Genomic DNA, 20,596 nt, shown 5'->3' with positions numbered 1-20,596 from the left:
AACTATGGTAAAGCATCTGGTCAGGAGGTAAATTTCGATAAGTCCTCCATTATGTTTGGTAAAAAGGTGACTTCAGAGGTTAAGGACAGGGTAAAATCAGTCATTGGAATCTCCAAGGAAGGGGGTATGGGTTCCTATTTGGGAATTCCTGAGAGTCTCGGAGGCTCGAGAGTTCAAGTATTCTGTTACGTTCGACATAGGATGAATGACCGGGTGAATGGTTGGACAGCAAAATTCTTATCTAAGGGAGGGAAGGAAGTATTACAAAAGTCGGTGGCTTTGGCTCTCCCTACACATGTTATGTCTTGCTTCAAACTTCCTCAAGGCTTAACGACCAAATTGACGAGTGCTATATCAAATTTCTGGTGGAGTTCTAATGGGAAGGATCGGGGGTTTCACTAGGTGGCTTGGGATAAAATGTGTAAAGATAAATCTGACGGAGGGTTGGGTTTTCGGGACTTGGAGACTTTCAATGATGCTTTATTGGCTAAAAAGTATTTGCTTTTAATACAGTTTCCGAATTCTTTGTTTGCTCAAGTGTTTAGAGGTCGATACTTCAGGAATAAACACCCGTTAATGGCAAAAAAACCTTATTCACCCTCCTTTGGGTGGAGAAGTATTTTTTCAACAAAAAAAATAGTGGAAAGAGGGGCCTGATGGACGGTTGGGTCAGGGTCTAGCATTTCGGTTTGGCGTGATCCTTGGATTCCTGATCAACATCCTCGACCTGCAAATGGTCGAGGACGACAACTACACCCAAATCTAATGGTAAATCATTTGATTGATCCACGGACTAAAGAGTGGCATTTACCTATCCTTCAGGAATTTATGAATCCGGAGGATATTCAAACTATTAAGAGTTTGCCTATTAGCAAATCTTTTAAGCCAGACTGACTGGTGTGGCATTATACACAATCTGGTCGATACTCGGTTAAGTCAGGTTATAAGATAGCTCAAGCTATGAAGACTGAAGTGGAATTCGGTCCAAACTGTAATGTCCTGAAGGCTCAGGCTTGGAATCTTCCGGTACCACCTAAAATAAAACACTTTTTCTGGCAGATTGCATCTGGCTCACTTCTAGTGACGGTGCGATTAGCTTCTTGGGGAGTTAGTTGTGATACGGTATGCAAGAGATGTAATTTAGCGACAGAGTCCATTAATCATACTTTGTTTGAGTGTCCTCACTCCCGACGGGTTTGGGAGAGGGTTTTTGATGGATCAATCACGGAAAAGTTCCATTTTGCTTCGATCTATTCAAATCTAGATTTTATATATGGTAAAGGGTTAGTCCCTATGGCTTTAGGAGCTACTTACAGTTTGATACTGTGTCTGGTCTGGTTCTTATGGAAGGATAGGAATAAAAAAGTTTTTCAAAGTTTACAAACAGATCCACTTGATGTTATTAATCAGGCTTTACGCAAACAATTGTGGTGGAAGGAAGCCCAAATAACCGCAAGGGATAAACCCGGTTTGAAGGAACCTCGGCATAATCCGGAGATGATAATTCGTTGCCAAGTTGATGGTTCGTGGAAGTCTACGGAACCAAACTCAGGTTTAGGATGGTGGTGTGGTGATGGTGAGAATAAGACTTTAGTCTTGGGTGCTAGATGTCAACGTCGCAGTGCGTCCCCACTTCATTCGGAGCTGGAAGCATTATTATGGGCGATGGAGTGTATCCTTTCCAGTGGCTTAGATTGCCAGAGGTTCGAGACGGATTCTGCCGAGTTAATTTCGATGGTGCAAGCCCCGAAGGAGTGGCCGGCTTTATTTACGCTTCTTGATGAGTTCCAGGTGCTTAGTGCCTCCTTGCCTCTTTTCACCCTATCCAAAATCCCAAGGACGTCCAATGTGAAGGCGGATTGTTTAGCTCTTTCCTCTAGATTGCTAGTGTCGGACACAATTTTTGTAAACAACTTTCCTCCAGTTTGGGCAACCAATCTAAGAGTTTTATTTTAATTTAATTAATGTTAGGTTGAAAAAAAAAACATAAATATACGAAACAAGAAATATAGTTACTAACTTAATTAAAAAACGTTAAGCTAGATTAACTTAAATTATAAATTTTTAAACTGCAAATTCGCGTATAAATGTAAATTAGTGTGTATATGCTGATCCTAATCAAATTATAATATTTTCCAATGTCCCAATTAAAGATGTTAATATTTGTATTTAGGTCTGGAATCTGGATATTCGGCTACGTGTTCAGTTTTGGGTTTGGGTGTTCGGGTTTTCGGGTTTACAGATATAAAACCCAATCGGGTTGGGTTTGGATCGGATTCGGTTAATTTCGGGTTACAGCCAAAACCGAAATAAAGATCAGATAACCGATGATGTTCGGTTATTTTAAACCGAATTGCATAGAAAACCCGAAATAAAACCGAAACCCGATATACCTGTGAACATTTGCACTTTCAAAACACAAAACTATAGACACAAAAACATAGAGAAGAAAGAGTAAAAGATATAGATATCTAAATTCGATATACTTAAAAGGAGTTTCAAGACATTGGATTAAAAGGAGTTTCAAGACATTAATCCAATAACCTTAGAAAGAGTAGTAGAGTAGAATGACAGAAAATCAAAGAGAAGAAAGACTTAAAACTAAAGAGTAAAATCGATTGACCAAAACCAAAGAGTATGATAGATTGTTCAAATCTTCAAGAGTTAAAGAGAAGAGAGAATGTGACAACAAGATTGAAACTAAAAACTCTTGAAGACTCTTGAAGAGAAACTTCCAACTGTTCCTGTGAAATGTAATGAGAATTACGTCAATAATCAATAGCAAGAAACAAAAAATGTGAAAAAGTGAAATCAGAAAACATAAAGTCAAAAATCACCTTGTAGATAAGCCGCCTACAAAGCCAAATCAGTTTGTGTTCTTGAATTGGTTTTCAAAGTCAAACTCTGAAAAGATTAATACCAAACAGATTAAATACTTTGTAATCAACAAATAAGAAACTAAATCAAATGGATAACAAGATAATAAGACAGTAAGTGTACCCTTTTCAAGCTCATCCTCATACTCAACTTCTGCAAGTATTTGTGCATATGTGAGCACCTTTGATACACATTTGATGTCTTGTTTCATCCATTTCTCTATACACATCAAAACTTCAACCATATAATGAGTTAGACAACTTTTATATGGGTCTATTATTCTCCCACTATTCTAAATGCACTTTCAGAAGCAACATACGACACTTGCATAACAAACAGATCACGAGCCATTTGTGATAGAATTGGATATTTGCCGCTGTTGACTTTTCACCAAGAGAGTACATCATACTCAATACCCATCATGACTTCAGAATTCTCATTCTTGTCTCTAAGATATGTCTTGTAACAACCCTTCCCGTAGACTCCACTAACCCCCCGCTAGCTTGCCCCCATAGGCCCCAAGCTGGCCCTGCATGGCATCGATCCTAACCCCTCACCGTGGACATGATCAATTGGTGACAGCTTGTCATGTGGGAAGGTTGTTAAAGGGTGGGGACCAGGGTTCGAGGAACGCCTGGAGCACCAATAACCTACTGGTGGATTTTGATGAGTAGTTCCATTCCACGGTGAGGGGTTAGGGTCGATGCCCTGCAGGGCCAGCTTGGGGTCCGTTGGGGCGGCTAACGGTGGGCTAGTGGAGTCCGCGGGACGGGTTGTCACATGTCTCCAGCTCATCTGTGTCTTTAACTCCAATCTTTTTAAGCAATGTATTGTACCTATGCTCCACTGGATTGTACCCACAAAACTCATCCTCTTGAGTAGATTCAGATCTTTCCATAGGCTGCTCTTGAGTAGCTTGAGATGCATTCTGATTTGGCATTTCATCATCGGGTTGCACAGTCTTGTATCTCTCACTATACTCCTTATACATATCCCGCATGATGCTAATAACTGATTCGTACAACACCGTAGCTGTTTTACTACCTTCCCCATACAGATCCTCAAAACACATATTTGCAAACTGCATCTTTTTTCTCGGATCAAAAACTCTAAAAATTACCAACAACTTGTTAATGTTTTTCAAGCCATCTCAATACTTTTCGAATTTCATAAACATTTCCTCAGCTTTTATCTTATGATTAGCATAAAAAGTATTACTGAGCAACTGAAGCTTTTCTGCTATATTAACTATCTCACCATAACACTTGTGTACATTCAAAGTAGTAGAAGCTGAAACACCAATGTGGATTGATAGAAAATATTAAGAAACTTCACTAACCTCTCAACATGACGCCAATGATCTACTGAAGGTGGTCCAATCCTTTTTTTACCATTCTCAACCTTTAAGAAATGGTCATTATACAGCTTGTTCTCAAACTCCATCCTATCAAATGCTCCCTTGAATTTAACTGCCCTTGTCAACATCAAAAAGGTTGAATTCCATCTAGTTTTCATATCTAGAGGCAAACAACCCTTGTCATCCTACCAGTATCAACCCTAAGTTCAAATGCCTTTTGTCTAGTAGTCCATGACCTTACATACGAGATGCCATTACGAACTCACACTTTCGGCATAATCAGACATTGCATCCTTAACTATCAAGTTAATGATGTGACCAGCGCATCTAACATGCATAAAATGTCCATCATCACCAAAGATTCATCATATAACTAGACTGAAAACTACCCAGTGCATTACTATTAGCAGATGCATTATCCACAATAACACAGAATACTCTTTCTATTCCCCAATCGGCAAGGCATGAAAAAAGTGTGTTGGATATGGTTTTACCTTTGTGGTTGGTTACATATTTGAAGCCTATAATTAGCTTCTTCAACGGCCAAAATTTATCAACGTAAAGTGTTGTTATCACCATATAACTAGCACTTGTCCATTTTAAATAAGATAATGATTAGATTAAATAACAAGATAATAAGCTAATTATTAGATTAAAGTAAAAAACATCACCCGTAATTGGGCAAACCAAATGTCAGTTGTGAGTGAAACTCTTTGCTTGCTAGTCAAAAACCATTGTCTAATAGCAGCTTTCCTCTCAACATACATCTTCACAATGTCTCTTGATGTTGTTCTTCTTGATTGAGGCTTGTACAAGTTTACCTTAAAAAACATGTATATTAGCAAATTTGTTGAAGAAAAAACAAAACCAAAAAGACAATAAGAAGTTAAGAACTAACCTTGTTGCAAAAGTGTCTAAATGCCGCACTCTCTACAAATGCCAGTGGTAACTCCCCTATCACAAGAATTTCATTTACTGCTTCTATGAAAACATGCTCAGGCACTTTTGCATTATGAAGAGTTCCATCTTTACTAATGACTTTCTGATTCTGAGTTTGATCTTGACCTTCTTCCCATGCCTTGTATTCTTTACATATCGTAAGATGATTCTTCAAGGTTGTAGTCCCTGACTTTGTTGGACATGCTAAGCCCTTCTTACAGTAGTTACAAACACATTTGTTACGGTTATTCGGCAGTCTTACATATCCTCTGGCTCATAGCATTATTTTGCTGAGTATCAGCTTCATCAACTTATCAACTATATCACCATCAACAGCTCCACTCACAGGTCTTTATTTCCTTCTGCCTCTACGATTTGAATCTGGTGTCAGAAATTCTTCTTCTTCTAAGTCATCATTCTCATGTTCATCTCTGTCTCGATTATCATGGGTTGGAGATGATGAATCCATCTGCAAATAATAAGACATCGGTTAAGTACTAATACAGATCATGGGTCTCGATTAACTAAATATGTACTAATGCAAACGATTACTGGATTCATCACTTAAACATGATAATATCAACCCAACATTCATGATTCATCACCTAATCAAAAATCATTTTCAGTTTCAGATACAAACGAGTATGAATATCAACCCAAGAATCATGATTCATATTTCATCACTTAAAAATGATTACTGGTTTGACAATCGAAAATACAATTATCAAATCACCTAATCAAGCATGTATATTCAAATAATCGAAAATACAACAAGGAAAAAAAAAAGCAAACAACAACATAAATTTTGAAAAACAAATAACGATTGAACAAGAAGAAACAGAGTACCTGAGATTGCCTCCGAGAATTCTTAGACGGCGGAGGAGATGGATTTTGGAGATATAGAGTTTTTCAGTTTGAAAAAATGGGTCTTATATTGATTTAATGGTAAATGGTTATCTAATTTCACAAAATGAGTGTTGATTTCGGAAAAAGGAAGTTGGATCGAACTGGCAAAGGAAAGAAAGAAAGGGGATTAGGGTTAGAAATTTGTAAATACTAATTTATATATATGATCGGGTGCATTTGGTTTCATATCGGGTATTGGATAATACCTGATTGGGTATAAATATTCGATTTAGTATAAAATAGAAACCGATTGGATATTATCACTAACCCATATCTGTACCATACCGTCTATTTCGAATCGGGTTCGAGTTAGGTTATCGGAGAAGGTTAATATGCCCAGACCTATGTGTATTCGGTACAAATTATTTTGATTTGCCTGTATTTTTATCAAAAAATTATCTGCACATCATAGTAACTTATGCTAAATTTATGATAGTAAAGATATTTTGTGTAGTTCGATTCTCAGTTTTATGTTGTCTTTTACTTTCTTGGTTTCTTCCTCCACAGTCCTGTATATTTTTTTATCTATGCTTTTTCAGTTATTTACCAACTTTGTAATTGGTTTTTCTAATGTAAAATTATAACCATAACGTATTTAATCATAACTATTTTAACCAAAACTAATATTTAATCGCAATCGTATATTAGATAGTTACTGTTAGACAAAAATTTTAAACGCAACTGATGGTTAATATATCTTAACCGTATAACCATAGTCGTGGTCATGCATGCCTATTCAAATAGCTTCACATTAAGCAGGTTTTTGTTTTGTTTTTGATAAACCCTATCGGCTGCGATAAAATTGTTATTCAATTATTAATTTATCTTTCTGGAAGATACATGGACATAGAGAGATTAACCACATTTTCATATTTCTAATTGGAGTAATGTTGTAAACTGGAAATCAAATCTCTAGCCCTCTATCAACCACAAAGGCTCTTACAAAATTGATAAATGAAGCAATTTGGCTAAACGGTATCTGCTTATATATATAAAACAGCAAGCACTATGAAATAACATCAGTGGAAACATATGATTTCTAATTATATTTTAAGACCAGAATAAATCATTCAATCAGTGGAGGTTTATGTTGTCAAACACCATATCTTAAGATTAAATAATGTCACAAAATCAACCATATATTCAAAGTAAAACAAGTACAGCACAGAGTAGTTGTCTTATGCCAAAAAAAAATAAAAAGAAAAAAAAGAATATGCAATAACGTCACTTTGAAAAAAATAAGTGTCAAACTTTTATATATAATAATGTCATATATATACTTCCGAAAATGAGAACTTTCAATTATTTTTCTTTAAATAGTCTAGAAATTTCAAAATTTCCGAATATACACTTCTATTTAAGCCAGTCAAGAGCACTTTTTCATATTTTTAAATTATGAACTTCAAAAAAAAAAAAAATCGAGCTGAAAGACTACTTTTGATTGGTTTGTCTATTCTCGAAGAACAATGTTTGCATAAAAACTGAAAGTTTCGACTAAACAGTTAGGCCTTGAATGGTTTACTAGTTCTTAAGTGGATTTTGGTTTTTGATTTTTTTGAAAATCTACTTTTTTACTATTCAAGATTTTTAAAAATTGGATTCTCTAAAACTTTTAAAAATTGGATTCTCTAAAACTTAGGAAAACTAGTTTTAAAATTGTTTTTCTAAATTTCAAAGAGAACCTAAAAACCATAATTTTGAGGTTTTTGTGGAAAACTTTATTTTCAACTTAATGTTTTATTTTTTACCTTTTCATTTATTAATTTTTAGATATATAGCAAAAACCAAAAACCAAAAATTCAAAAACTAAAATCCAAAAACCAAAATATAAAAACCAATGAAAAATCTATTGCCATTCATAACCTTAGTCTTTAAATAAATATTGTGATCAGATCAATCTTTATGAAATTGTAGTCTTAGACTAACTATGTATACATAATTTATCTTAAACGCATGGCGGGTAGTTTTTTTTTTGACAACAAATATATTAGATTAGTTCACATGAGCCAATTAGGAGAGTCGTTTACAAAAGTAATAACATGCGGTTGAGTACGAATTTGTCGTGCCAAGCGATTCGCAAGCACATTAGCATTTCTAGAAATCAAAGTCAAAGAGAAACTCGAAAATTCTTCCATGTCCACCTTGATGTCGTTGAGATAGACTGAAAAGGCTGGCCAGTCGGAAGAAGAAGACATCAACTTCACCAAATCTGAACAGTCTATGTAAAAGGCCAAATTCAAAAAGTCGTGTCCTATCATGCATCGCATAGCCCAAACAAACGCTTTGACTTCAGCATGAAGTAAACAGAGACTACGCCGGAAATTAGAGACGCCCATAAGCAGCGAGATCCCTAAAACGACCTACAGACCCATCCTGCACCAGCGAACCTATCTGTGTCCTTCCACAAACTATCGACAAAACAGCGGAAACGCATGACGTATAGTCTTTATTGCATCTATCACGACTTTCATCAACGAGTTAAAGAGCAAATATATTCTCCACCTAAACTTAACATGGGGTTAGAAATTGTCACAACTATCAATTATACAAAATAGTTTGTGAAAGTGGTGACGGTAAAAATATTTTTAGATTACTAAAAGTAGAATAAGATATTTTACTAAAAAATATACTAAAAAATGCAACCGTTAATAATATTTTATCAAATGGCTATATTATATAGATTGCGTAACACATACCAAAATTTATTTTGTTATTTGACAGTACATCCCTTGCGTTGAACGCAACCAAATTTATATTACAAGATGTTCTAACTCCAACTTCAACAAACGCATTTTCATATAATGAATTAAATAGGCATAGAGAGGTCCATGAATTTTCACTACACTCATCAGAAACCAAAGTATTAAACAAGAGAAGAAGAGAGAGAAGAAAGAAAGAGAGATATCATGACTACTACTTCAGATTGGATCATGATTGAAAGAGATGGTCCTGAGAGTTACAACCAACATCTTCGTATCAGATTTTTACATACATGATTTAGCTTGGTACTTAACAGTATCCTCTTTATACAGAGAGCGTTGCTGGAAGCAGTTAAGGACAAGATGACCAAGGTGATCATGATCTCAGCGAACCTCAGCCTCGATTTGATTTCCAACCGGTTCAGTGTAGCAGACTTTGGTTGTGCGAGTGGACCTAACACTTGTGGCAGTCGAAAACGTAATACATGCTGCAGAAGAAAACTACCGTAGAGAAACTAGAAAAAACCCGGCAGATAACATGGAATTCAAAGTCATCTTTAATGACTTTAGCATCAATGATTTCAACAACCTCTTTCAGACACTTCCTACGAGGGGAAAATACTATAGCACCGGGAATGAACAAGAGAGCACTACAACAAATTTGCCCATTCTTAGCGTACGATAAATGCTATTATATGTGATAAACAGCGTTTTTGTAAACGCTGTGTCTGCCCAAACTATAATAGACTCCCTATACAATAGCGTTGTTTACTCCTGCTATTATATCGTTATATATTATAGTGCAATGTCGGCGTTATAAATGTTTAAATATAGCTTCTGTAAATGCTCTTAAAAATTATTTAATAACATTATTTCGCTGTTGTTATAATTATATTGTTGCAATATTTTATTGCTGTGATATTTCCTATAATGTTTTAATTATAATGTTTTTTGTTACTATTAAGATCCATTGTGCTATATTACTTGTTCATATTAGAGCTATTATATGGTTACATTTTAAAAGTGGAACCTGTTTTATATGAAAATATATATAATATAAAACATCCAACAAATACACTTCAATCCAAAAAATACATAAGTCTCAACATACATAAGTTTCAATAGCATAAGTTCCCATAAGCTAAACTTCATAAGTCTCAATACCATAAGTTCCCATAAGCTAAACAACACAAGCCTAAATAGCATAAGTTCCCATAATCTAGACAAAGGTACTTCAGTTCAAACCATTACCACTTTGTCCTATGGCCATGCGATTGTTGTACCATTACGACTATACCTTGCATTCTTCATGATAAACAGATTACATCCATTTGTGGACAGTCCAAGATGGATGTTCCTTGGTTCAGCAGCAAATGATGGGTATTTATTATTCATTTGATCCCACGTCATAGAATCTATCGGATGACGTATTTTCCCATCGTTGCTCTTGTTACTGAAATGCCACCTTAAGTCCTTAGCCATTTCTTCAGACCTAAACATCCTCTTCAGACGTGGAATTATCGGAAAGTATCGTAATACTTTTAGTGGGACACCCTTCTTTACTTCACCAATGTGCATATTGCTCTTCCATCTTGAAGCCTTACATTTGGGACAGTTGTCCAGCTTCTTGTACTTCTTCCTGAATAGGCAACAATCATTTATGTAGGCATGAATCTTTTGATAACCCATATCAAAAGACTTCAGAAATTTCTTCACATCATTTAGTGATGTGTGAAGTACACTACCATCCGGTAACATTTCTGACAATGTCTCAAGGAGATCATTGAAGCTTTTTTCAGACCAGCTATTCTGTGTCTTCATTCTAAACAATGTCACAATGGCTGATAGCTTGCTATGGGAAGAACAGCTTGGATATAAAGGGGGTTCTGCATCAGGTAGCTTTGCAAAGAACTCATCATCTATCTTGTCCTCTCCCTCAGTATTCTCACAATTTCTTAATGGCTCTTCATCCATAAACTCAGCAGCTTGATATAAACCACAAATCTCATCATTCCACCGATTTAATTTCTCAACGAATTCAGCCCCTGAGTTCACTTCACCGTGATGATACCAATTTTTCCCCAACTTGTAAGTCTCATCCATGCCTCTAGTTACTAGATGAGCAACCACAACACTACATGAATGACAATCTACATTTCTACAGTCAACGCATGGGCATATTACCATGCCACTGTCTCCTAACTCAGCAGCCACCGTTCGGACAAATTTCCAGGCACCTATTTCGTATGTTGGATCAAGTCTTCATTGTATTTGGAAGGAAGAACGACACAAATGAAGATACATTAATGTCTATATTCCTTTATTGAAATCCTAACAGTATGTAATCAATTACATACCTGATAAGATGAACCCATTCCTTGTCCAGCATTTTAGTTTTAAACCAGTTGAATCTAAAACTAAGCATAAGTTTTTAAACAGTTAACAAAAATTAATATAGAAATCTAAATAAAGATGATAGTTTCAGATTTAACAGATTTGAAATATAAGTAATTTTCAGATTTGACCAAAATCAGGCAACAATCAGTTCAAGTACATGAAGAGGACACAAACATTTAATTTTCGAATCTGAACAAATTTTTTAACTAAAATGTGAACAAACTTACAGATTTGTTGTTTAGGTTTTAGATTTCTCTTCTTTCAAGTTTGTCTTTGTTGTCGGACGTGCTTGACAACTCACAAAACGAGTTTAAAAGTGAAATTTAGGTTACTGATTGAAGATTAGAATGAAACTGAAGATTATAATGATATTGAACAATATAAAAAGAAATTAGCTGTTTAATTTCAGGTTACCTTCATCGTTCTTCATCTGTGAAATCGAAGAGGAGAAGATATAGCTCGACGGAGAAATCGAAGAAGAAGATACAGATCACGACACAGAAGGAAATCAAAGGAAATCGAAGGAGAAGATACAGACAACGACCTAGAAACAGAGATAGAAGGAAATCGAAGCAGTCGAAGTCGGAAATTTGGTCCGTGATGGCGACGGTGTTAGATTGTGTTTAGGTTTTGAGACTTAGTCAAATATCAAGACTTTTTATTTTTTTCGTTCTAAGTGTTAGAGCGGTAGAATAAATTTTTGGGCCGCAGAAGTGATTTTTGCTTCTCGCTTATGCTATAAATGGGCTTAGCACTAATAAAGTGCTGTAATATAATTGCTAAAATCCAAAACTATTCTTTAACAGCAGTTACAGAATTAGTGCTATCAATGAGCAAATTTCTTGTAGTGGTGATTCATAAACCAGTGCATAATTATCTTTGGTATCTCATATTTGCTTCACTCATATAAGGATTATATTTTATGTAGACGATTTAAAAAGAATAATAAGAATTATGAACACTATTTTTCAGAAGATGAAAGTTATACCTATATTGGTGACACACTCATCATTGAACCTTGGACATCGACCATTATCGCCTCATATCCATAAAGAATGCATGTTTTCATATGAGTGAATGAATGAGTAAGAGTGGTTGCTGAGGCAATTGAGGGAAACCTTCTACTTTCATCATGCTCCTTGTGCATTCTTAGTAGTAAGTGATAAGATACCCAATTACACTGATCATGAACACTCCAACAGTTAAAGTATGCTAGTAGGTTCCTTCTAGGAAAGAAGGTATAAGAAGCCTTTAAAGAGGATTTTCTCCCAGGCTATTGTCTTCAGATTCAAAGATGATTTAACAGTGATCCCATTATCAAAATATCAAATTTAAAAGCTTTTTTTGATCTATTAATCCTAGAAGAGTTAAGCTCGCACTAGTTCCAACTTGCTAACCCTAAAACCTAAGTCCTAAACTCTAGACACAAACGATGGTATCAGACGAGGAATAGTCTCATGCACTGACATAAATGATGAATAGTCTCATGGAAGCTTGCGCTTGCAATTGCTTGCCGCGACAAGAGTTGAAAAGCCTAAATCGTATCCGAGAAGGATAGTTCACTGATGAATGATCCATGGAAGGGATTAGATTCGTTTGGATTATTTGATAGATTGTCTACTTGCACTATCATCGTATCATTTTCGGGTCGCTCGTGGCTTTCTGGTTATAGAGCGGTTCAGGGGCGTTACAACAGTGGTATGAGAGCATGGTTATAGATGCTTTCGTGAAAAATCATTTGGCCGGAAAAGTAGATCAGAATTAGAGAGATGAATAGAATCCATGTTTCAATCATAGCAAGGCTAATTTGTAAAGAGGAAGCAAAGACGAGTCCCTAACACAAACGAAGAAGATCTCATGGATGATTGACCCTGTTATTTCTTGCTGAGACAGGATTTGAAAAGCCTAATCGTATCCAAGAGGGATAGTTCACGCGAATGATCCATGGAAGGATCCATATTCCTTTGGATTCTTTGCTAGATTGTCTACTTGCACTATAATCGTATCATTTTTAGGTCGCTCGCGGCTTTTCCAGTTATAGAGCTTACTTTTACCAATTTTAAAACGGGCCTACCTGCGAAATAAACATTATCCGTTTAATTTTGTGTTTTTTGAGATAATCATTTTAAACGGCGTCGGTTATGTATTTTTTTGTGAAACTCATTTAATACTCGTCACGTCTATGTCGTCGATTATGGCGATTCTCCTTTCTAGGCAAGCAGAGGGTCAGAACGAGCATCTTTCCAATGATCCTCAAGTTGTTCCCGCCCTTGTTCAGCAACTCTGCACCCCCAAAACCCCTAATGTTCGCCAGCTTGCCACTGTTCTCCTTCGTAAAAAGATCGTAGGAGCTTGAAATCTGCTACTAAGGATATGAATATTCTTTTTTAGATGCTACATGATTTTTCAGTCTAGACTTTTGCATTAGAAGCATCCAATTTTTATTTGAGATTTATGGTTTATATACTGGTTTAGAGTTTGAAGTTAGTTCCAGTTTGAATAATTATAAGTGCTTTATTGCTAAAACTAGGTTTAGGAGTTAACAATTGAGTAAAGTTTGATTGAATGATTATAAGTGATTTACTGCTATTACTAGGTTTAGGAATTAACAACTGAGTGGTTTTGATGAGTCTAGAGCTTGTAATTGTTGCCAACCTCATGTTTGATGAAATGATTCAAAGAATTAGTGGCTCTTGTCTGTTTTATTAGCAACAAATGATTCAGTTCTTAACTTGTCTTGTACCGGTTTAAAGCATAGACTCTATTGCTAAGGATATGAATTATTTCTTTTTGGATGTTGCATGATTTTGCAGTCTAGACTTTTAGTTTATGATGCGTGATTATAGGGTTTACATTAGAAGCATTTAATTTTGTGTAATCCTAGAGCTTGTAAATGTTGTCAACCACATGTTTTATGAACTGCTTCAAAGAGTCAGTGGATCTTGTAAACGTAATATTACATCACCGCTCGCAACAAATAAGATTGGATTCAATCATTCTAGGAAAGTTTTGCACTAAAATTTCAATTAATAAAGGAAAGTTTTGCACTACGAATTTGGTGAAGAACAAAAGATATTATATTCAGGGGCGGATACAGAGCATAGAAGGGCTGGACACGTGCCTGACACTGATTTTTTCAAAAAAAAATTTTATATATAATTTTAATATATTAACTTTGACTTAACTAGATAGAAAAGTTGTTCCACCGTGTGTATTGAAACAAAAGATATCCAAACCAATTCCATAATTAATGTTTCAGCCCAAAATAATTAAACAGAAAAAAGCCCAAAATATTTTTTTAGTTGTGCAATGATAGATTAGTCCTAGTTTCTTTTTTAACAACAATAGGCATTGACCTAGTTTCTTTCTATCGACAACTAAATTGTTTCTCTGCTGTTTTTTTTACTTTTTCTTAGTTCTCAAGCTATCAAACATGTCCACCGTAAGTACTTTCTTATTAGTTTATATTAAAATTACAGTAGAAGAAATTAAATTTTGTTCAGTTTTAGATGAAATCTTGTTCGTTCGTTATTTATATCTTTGTAAGGCATGTGTGTTGTCTTTTATATGATAATTCATTGATATACCAATTTTGTAATCTAAACTTCGTTTTTACTATGTTAATAATTTAATATAATTGTGTTTTTGTTAGGTTCCAATTCATAGTTATTTCAAAAGAAAGTTTAAAGCAACGTCTGAAAAAAATCCTGTAGATTTGCCTTGAGATCCAAAAGATAGAAAAAGAATATTGGAGTATCATCCTAATGAAAGAGATGAAGTAAGACGCAAATATTTGATTAGAGGTCCTTGTCAATCTAGAGGTCATGATTTTCCTAAAACACTATCAGGAGAAAAGTTGAGAATATTCAATCCAGAATTGGTTGATCTCTATAGGAGTTGGTTGGAATACAGTGTGAAAACAGACAAAGCTTATTGTTTGTTTTGCTACTTGTTTAGAGATTACACAGAAAATAAAGGTGGAAGTGATGCATTTGTTATACTTGGAAAAATCCCCAGAGTTTAAGAGATCATGTAGGATCGTTGAATAGCTTTCACAATAATGCATTAAAAAATGCTGATGCTTTGATGAAGCAAAGTCAATCAATTGTTCATGCTTTTTATAAGCAAGATAACATAGTCAAAAATGAATACAAAATCAGATTGAATGCTTCAATTGATTGTTGTAGATATTTACTACGACAAGGATTACCTTTTAGAGGTCATGATGAGTCAATGGTATCAGCTAATAGGGGAAAGGATGGTTCTGATAGTACCAAAAGACGACAAGCTAATGGTCTTCTTAAATACTTTAATACCTTTGATTTTGTGTTCTACCTGCAATTGATGTTGCTTATCCTTGATCTCACGAATAGTTTATCAGTGGCTTTACAAAGGAAAGACCAAGACATTTTGAATGCTATGAGCCTAGTGAAATCTACCAAACAGCAATTATGCAAGCTCCGAGATGATGGATGGGATTCTCTTCTTACTAAAGTTTTTGCTTTTTGTGAGAATCATGACACTGAGTTTCTCATTATGGATGATGAATTTGTTGACCCAAGAAAGCCAAGAAAAAGAAGCAACATGACCAACTTGCATCATTATCAAGTGGAGTGTTTTTACACTGTATTGGATATGCAAATTCAGGAGTTTAATGATCGTTTTGATGAGGTAAACACTGAATTACTTGGTTGTGTTGCTTCTTTAAGTCCTATTGATTCATTTCATGAGTTTGATCCGTTGAAGGTTATGAGATTATCTGAGTTTTATCCCGAAGATTTTACTTCTGTCGATCGAATATCACTTGAACACCAACTTGGTTTGTACATCGATAATATCCGGGAAGATGAAAGATTTGCTAATTTGAAGAGTCTGGGGGATCTTGCACATGTGATGGTAGAGACAAGGAAATATCTTTCGCATCCTCAGGTTTATCTACTTCTGAAGCTAGTTTTGACTTTACCTATAGCCACGACAACGGTTGAAAGATTTTTTTCTGCAATGAACATTGTGAAGATTAGTTTGCGCAACCGTATTGGTGATAAGTTTCTAAATGATTGTTTAGTCTCTTTTATTGAAAAGGAATTATTTGATAAGGTGACAAATGAAACAGTGATGAAAATGTTTCAGGATATGAAAGAACGTAAGATAACTTTATAAATTTGTTTTGTTGTAAGACTTATTATTATTTTTATTTTAACGACTTATTTTCATATCGTTATAATTTTTTATAAAAAAAATTAATGTTATTTTGTGCCCCGGGTTAAAATATGTTCTAGATCCGCCACTGATTATATTGATTCTTCAAATGGTTGTCTTCTCTTTGGCTGACATCCTAGATCATACTACTTTTGGAATCCTAAAACACCACACATTACTATTGTGCTTCCACAGCCTCAATCAATGAGATTTCTTCTGAGAATGGTTTTAGCAAGATGATCATATGATAATGGTTTTAGCAACAAGGTGTTCCGCGCGAATTGTAGTTCATATCAAGATGTAAGTACGACAATGGGTTTAATGACTTTTTCCTCTACAATCAAAATGTAGAGCTACTAAGAACTGACTTGTTCCAAGGTTATATCTCTGAGCGTGAGGACTCGAGGAAAGTAACTGATGGCATCGTTTACTGACATGCTATTAGAGGTAAAGTGGCTATATTTGATACCAAAGAAGGTCACAAACAGATCACATTAATAAAACTTCCTAAAAAATTTGACTTAGATATACATATTTTAGGAGAATCTGGTGATGGGTGTTTGCTATACAGATGTAATATTAAAAAAACTCGCATCCAATTTTTTGTAATCCTATAGCTTGTCCAACCACAAGTTTAATGAAGTGCTTTAAAGAATCAGTAGCTCTTATCTGTTTTGTTAGGAACAAATGATTCACTTCTTAATTTTTTTTTGGCTCTTGGGGTTAAATTCGAAACTCTTTTTGTTATTATGCTGGTTGTACATTTTAAATCATGGACTCTATTGATGAGGGTATGAATTGTTTTTTTTTTATGGATGTTGCATGATTTTTCAGTCTAGACTTTTAGATTATGCTCTGTGATTATTGGATTTGCATTAGAAGCATCCAATTTTGTGTAATCATAAAGCTTGTAATTGTTGCCACTCTACAACAACAATGTAGAGCTACTCCTAGATGACATGTTCTGAGGTTATATCTCTGAGCATGAGAACTAGAGGGAGAGTAATTGATGGCATCGTTTACTGGCATGCTATTGGAGGTGAATCTGGTGATGGGTATATTCCCTGTTTTAGAAATTAATAGGTGCTAGTCGAACGGTCGGGGTGGGCATAGCGTCTAGCGAGAAAATTGGAGATTAAACGGGGATTAATCAGAGACTAGTTTTAGAGTTATTTTATTAAATTAATACTAAAATATAAATATGTAGTATTGAATATATGTATAATTATGTATATGTTAAAATAAAAATATCAAATAAAATATAAAGCTATAGTATTGTCTTTAAAATTATGGTTAACACATAAAAACGTAATTTTAAAAGAAAATTTATGATTTTCATTAAAAGTTTGTACATTAATTATTGTAAAACATCATAAACTCTTAATTTAACTATCTAAATAAAAAAATACATATTTGATTTATATTTGGCTCTAAAAATAATCATTATATACAAAATTAAGCGAGAAGTAATCGGATAGACATGTTATAATCAAATTAGACAAGTATAATTAGATAATTGATGCTAGGCGGGGATTAATCATTAATCGAGGCGGAGAGGGTGGGCCTAGCGATTTTGCGGGGCGTAATCGGTGCTAGGCATAGATTTTTAAAACAGGGGGTATATTTGAACATAAGAAGATCAGAAACATATCAAATTGCTATAAAGTTTTAGGTGAATCCGGTGATGGGTTTTTGCTACACAGATGTAGTATAAACAAATAATTAGAAACATCCAATTTTGTGTAATCCTAGAGCTTGTAATTGTTGCCAACCACATGTTTGATGAAATGCTTCAAATAATTAGTGGCTCTTGTCTGTTTCGTTAGCAACATATGATTCAGTTCTTAATTTGTTTTGGCTCTTGGGGTTAAAGTATAATTTCTTCTAGTTACTATGATGGTTGTATCGGTTTAAAGCATGGACTCTATTGCTGATGAGGGAATGAATTGTTTCTTTTTGGATGTTGCATGATTTTACAATCTAGACTTTTAGTTTATGCTGCATGATTAAAAGGTTTGCATTAGAAGCATCCAATTTTGTGTAATCCTAGAGCTTGTAAATGTTGTTAACCACATGTTTGATGAACTGCTTCAAAGAGTCAATGGCTCTTGTCTGTTTCATTAGCAACAAATGATTCAGTTCTTAATTTGTTTTGGCTCCTGGCGTTAAATTCTAATTTCTACTAGTTACTATGTTGATTGTAGTGGTTTAAAGAATGGAGTCTATTGTTGTGGGTATGAATTGTTTCTTTTTGGGTGATGCATGATTTTTTGTAGTCTAGACTTTCACTGCTTTATCCCTGTGTTTTGTTCACTGCTTTTCAATTAGGTACGCATCATCACATTTTTTCTACAAGTCTACCTTCTATATTCGACACTTTTTGTTCTTGAAATTAATTTTGAGTTTTCTTTGTACCTTTTGGTGTTTCCAATGTCAGTGGTTTGAGTGCTCAGGAATTTCTAAACAATTTCGATTTAACAAATGGGATTCTTCTCCGATTACCACTTGAAACGATCTTCAATCTCATTCAAGTATCAAAGATATCGCTTATGATTACATTAGATTATCTCTTCCGCAAAATTACGAAACCGAATGGAAAACATGATTTTGTCTCGTTTGTTTTCTTCATCTGCAACTCATATCACTACATTAATAACATCGCTTACCGTTGTAAACATAATATTAAATCACTAATCGCAACAAATAAGATTGGTGATTCTTTTTAAAGGAAAGTTTTTCACTAAAGATTCAATTAATAAAGTAAAGTTTTGCATAGCCCTGGCCATACGGGTACTCAAGTAGGGTTCGGGTCTTTTGGGTTGAGGAGTTTAGGACTCATTAATGTAAATGTAAAAATTTGTTCAGGTCGGATCGGGTATGGATTTTCAGAACCGCTAAAAATTTGATTATTTTGGGGTACATAAAAATCGTGAATTTTATCCGAATACCCAAAATTTTTTGGATATTTTTTGGATAGATACTTAAATTTTTTGGACAAATACCTGGAATTTAGGGTAAAAATTAGAAATTGCAGGTATAATTTTGGGTATTCTAGTAAAAAATCGGGTATTTGGGTCCAATATTATTAATATGTATTTATATTTTGGGTATTTTCGGATTCGGGTTCGGGTTTTTGGGTAGAGGAGTTTAGGACCCAATTTTTGGGTAAATCTAAGATTCCAGGTTCAAATTCAGGTCCAATTTTTTGGTTTGGTTCCGGTTTTTTTGTCCAGGCTAGATTTGCACTACATATTTGGTGAAGATCAAAGGATATTATATTGATTCTTAAATGGTTGTCTTCTCTTGGACGTCATCCTAGATCATACTACTTTTGGAATCTTAAAACACTACAAATTACTGTAGTTCCTTATTATTGTGGCTCCACAACCTCAAGATAGTTACGAAGCGGTTTGTATGTCTTTCATTACTGACGGTTTTCCTGAGAATGGTTTTTGCAAGATGACGTGTGATGGTTTACGAGATAATGGTTTTAGCTAAAAGGTGTTCCGCGTGAATTGTGTTTCATATCAAGATCTAAGTACGACCGTGGATTTAATGACTTTTTCTCTATAACAAAAATATGGAGATACTCTGAGCTGACTTGTTATGAAGTTATATATCTGAGCGTGAGGAATCAAGGGAGTTTAATTGATAGCATCGTTTACTGCCATGCGATTGGAGGTAAAGTGGCTATATATAAACATCAAAGAAGATCAAAAACATACCAAAGTGATAAAACTTCCCAAAAACTCGACTTTGATATACAAGTTTTAGGCGAATCCGGTGATGGGTGTTTGCTATACAGATGTAATACTAAAACAAATGATTAGAAGCATCCAATTTTGTGTAATCCTAGAGCTTGTAATTTTTGTCAACCACATGTTTATTGAAATGCTTCAAAGAATCAGTGGCTCTTGTCTTTTTTATTAGCAACAAATGATTCAATTCTTAATTTGTTTTTGCTCTTGCGTTAAATTCTAAATTCTTCTAGTTATTATATTTGTTGTCCCGGTTTAGAGGATGAAATCTATTGCTGAGTGTATGAATTGTTTCTTTTTGGGTAATGCATGATATTGAAGTGTAGACTTTTAGTTTATGCTGCATGATTTATAGGGTTTGCATTAGAATCATCCAATTTTATTTAATCTTAGAGCTTGTAAATGTTGTCAACCACATGTTTGATGAGCTGCTTCGAAGAGTTATTGGCTCTTGTCTGTTTCAT

General features: G+C 34.6%; 2 protein-coding genes and 1 pseudogene across 2 annotated transcripts in view; 2 read left to right on the top strand and 1 right to left on the bottom strand.

The window, feature by feature from the left end:
* LOC104704676 overlaps nt 1-402 on the top strand; it is a 2,898-nt gene extending 2,496 nt beyond the window's left edge. The window contains exon 4 of the mRNA XM_010420722.1: nt 14-402. Coding sequence (XP_010419024.1) covers nt 14-402 — 389 coding nt within the window. The remainder of the gene's footprint in view (nt 1-13) is intronic.
* LOC104704675 overlaps nt 8,986-20,596 on the top strand; it is a 29,879-nt pseudogene continuing 18,268 nt past the window's right edge.
* Nucleotides 10,000-11,484, bottom strand: LOC109125634. Its single transcript, XM_019227652.1, has 3 exons — nt 11,403-11,484; nt 11,136-11,195; nt 10,000-11,038 (listed from the first exon to the last, which is right to left on the bottom strand). Exons 2-3 carry the CDS (start codon nt 11,165-11,167, stop codon nt 10,039-10,041), a joined length of 1,032 nt encoding a protein of 343 aa, XP_019083197.1. The 5' UTR covers nt 11,168-11,195; nt 11,403-11,484; the 3' UTR covers nt 10,000-10,038.

This window comes from Camelina sativa, chromosome 7 (assembly GCF_000633955.1).
Source record: "Camelina sativa cultivar DH55 chromosome 7, Cs, whole genome shotgun sequence".
Classification (NCBI taxonomy): Eukaryota; Viridiplantae; Streptophyta; class Magnoliopsida; order Brassicales; family Brassicaceae; genus Camelina; species Camelina sativa.
The sequence above is the reverse complement of the archived record's forward strand: the minus strand, read 5'-3'. Positions and strand labels throughout refer to the sequence as shown.

Bases quoted from the DNA above. Each gene is read 5' to 3' on its own strand.
- LOC109125634 (XM_019227652.1), bottom strand. From the start codon at position 11,167: ATGCTGGACAAGGAATGGGTTCATCTTATCAG. The intron at 11,039-11,135 runs GTATGTAATTGA...AATACAATGAAG, and splicing joins GAATGGGTTCATCTTATCAG to ACTTGATCCAACATACGAAA.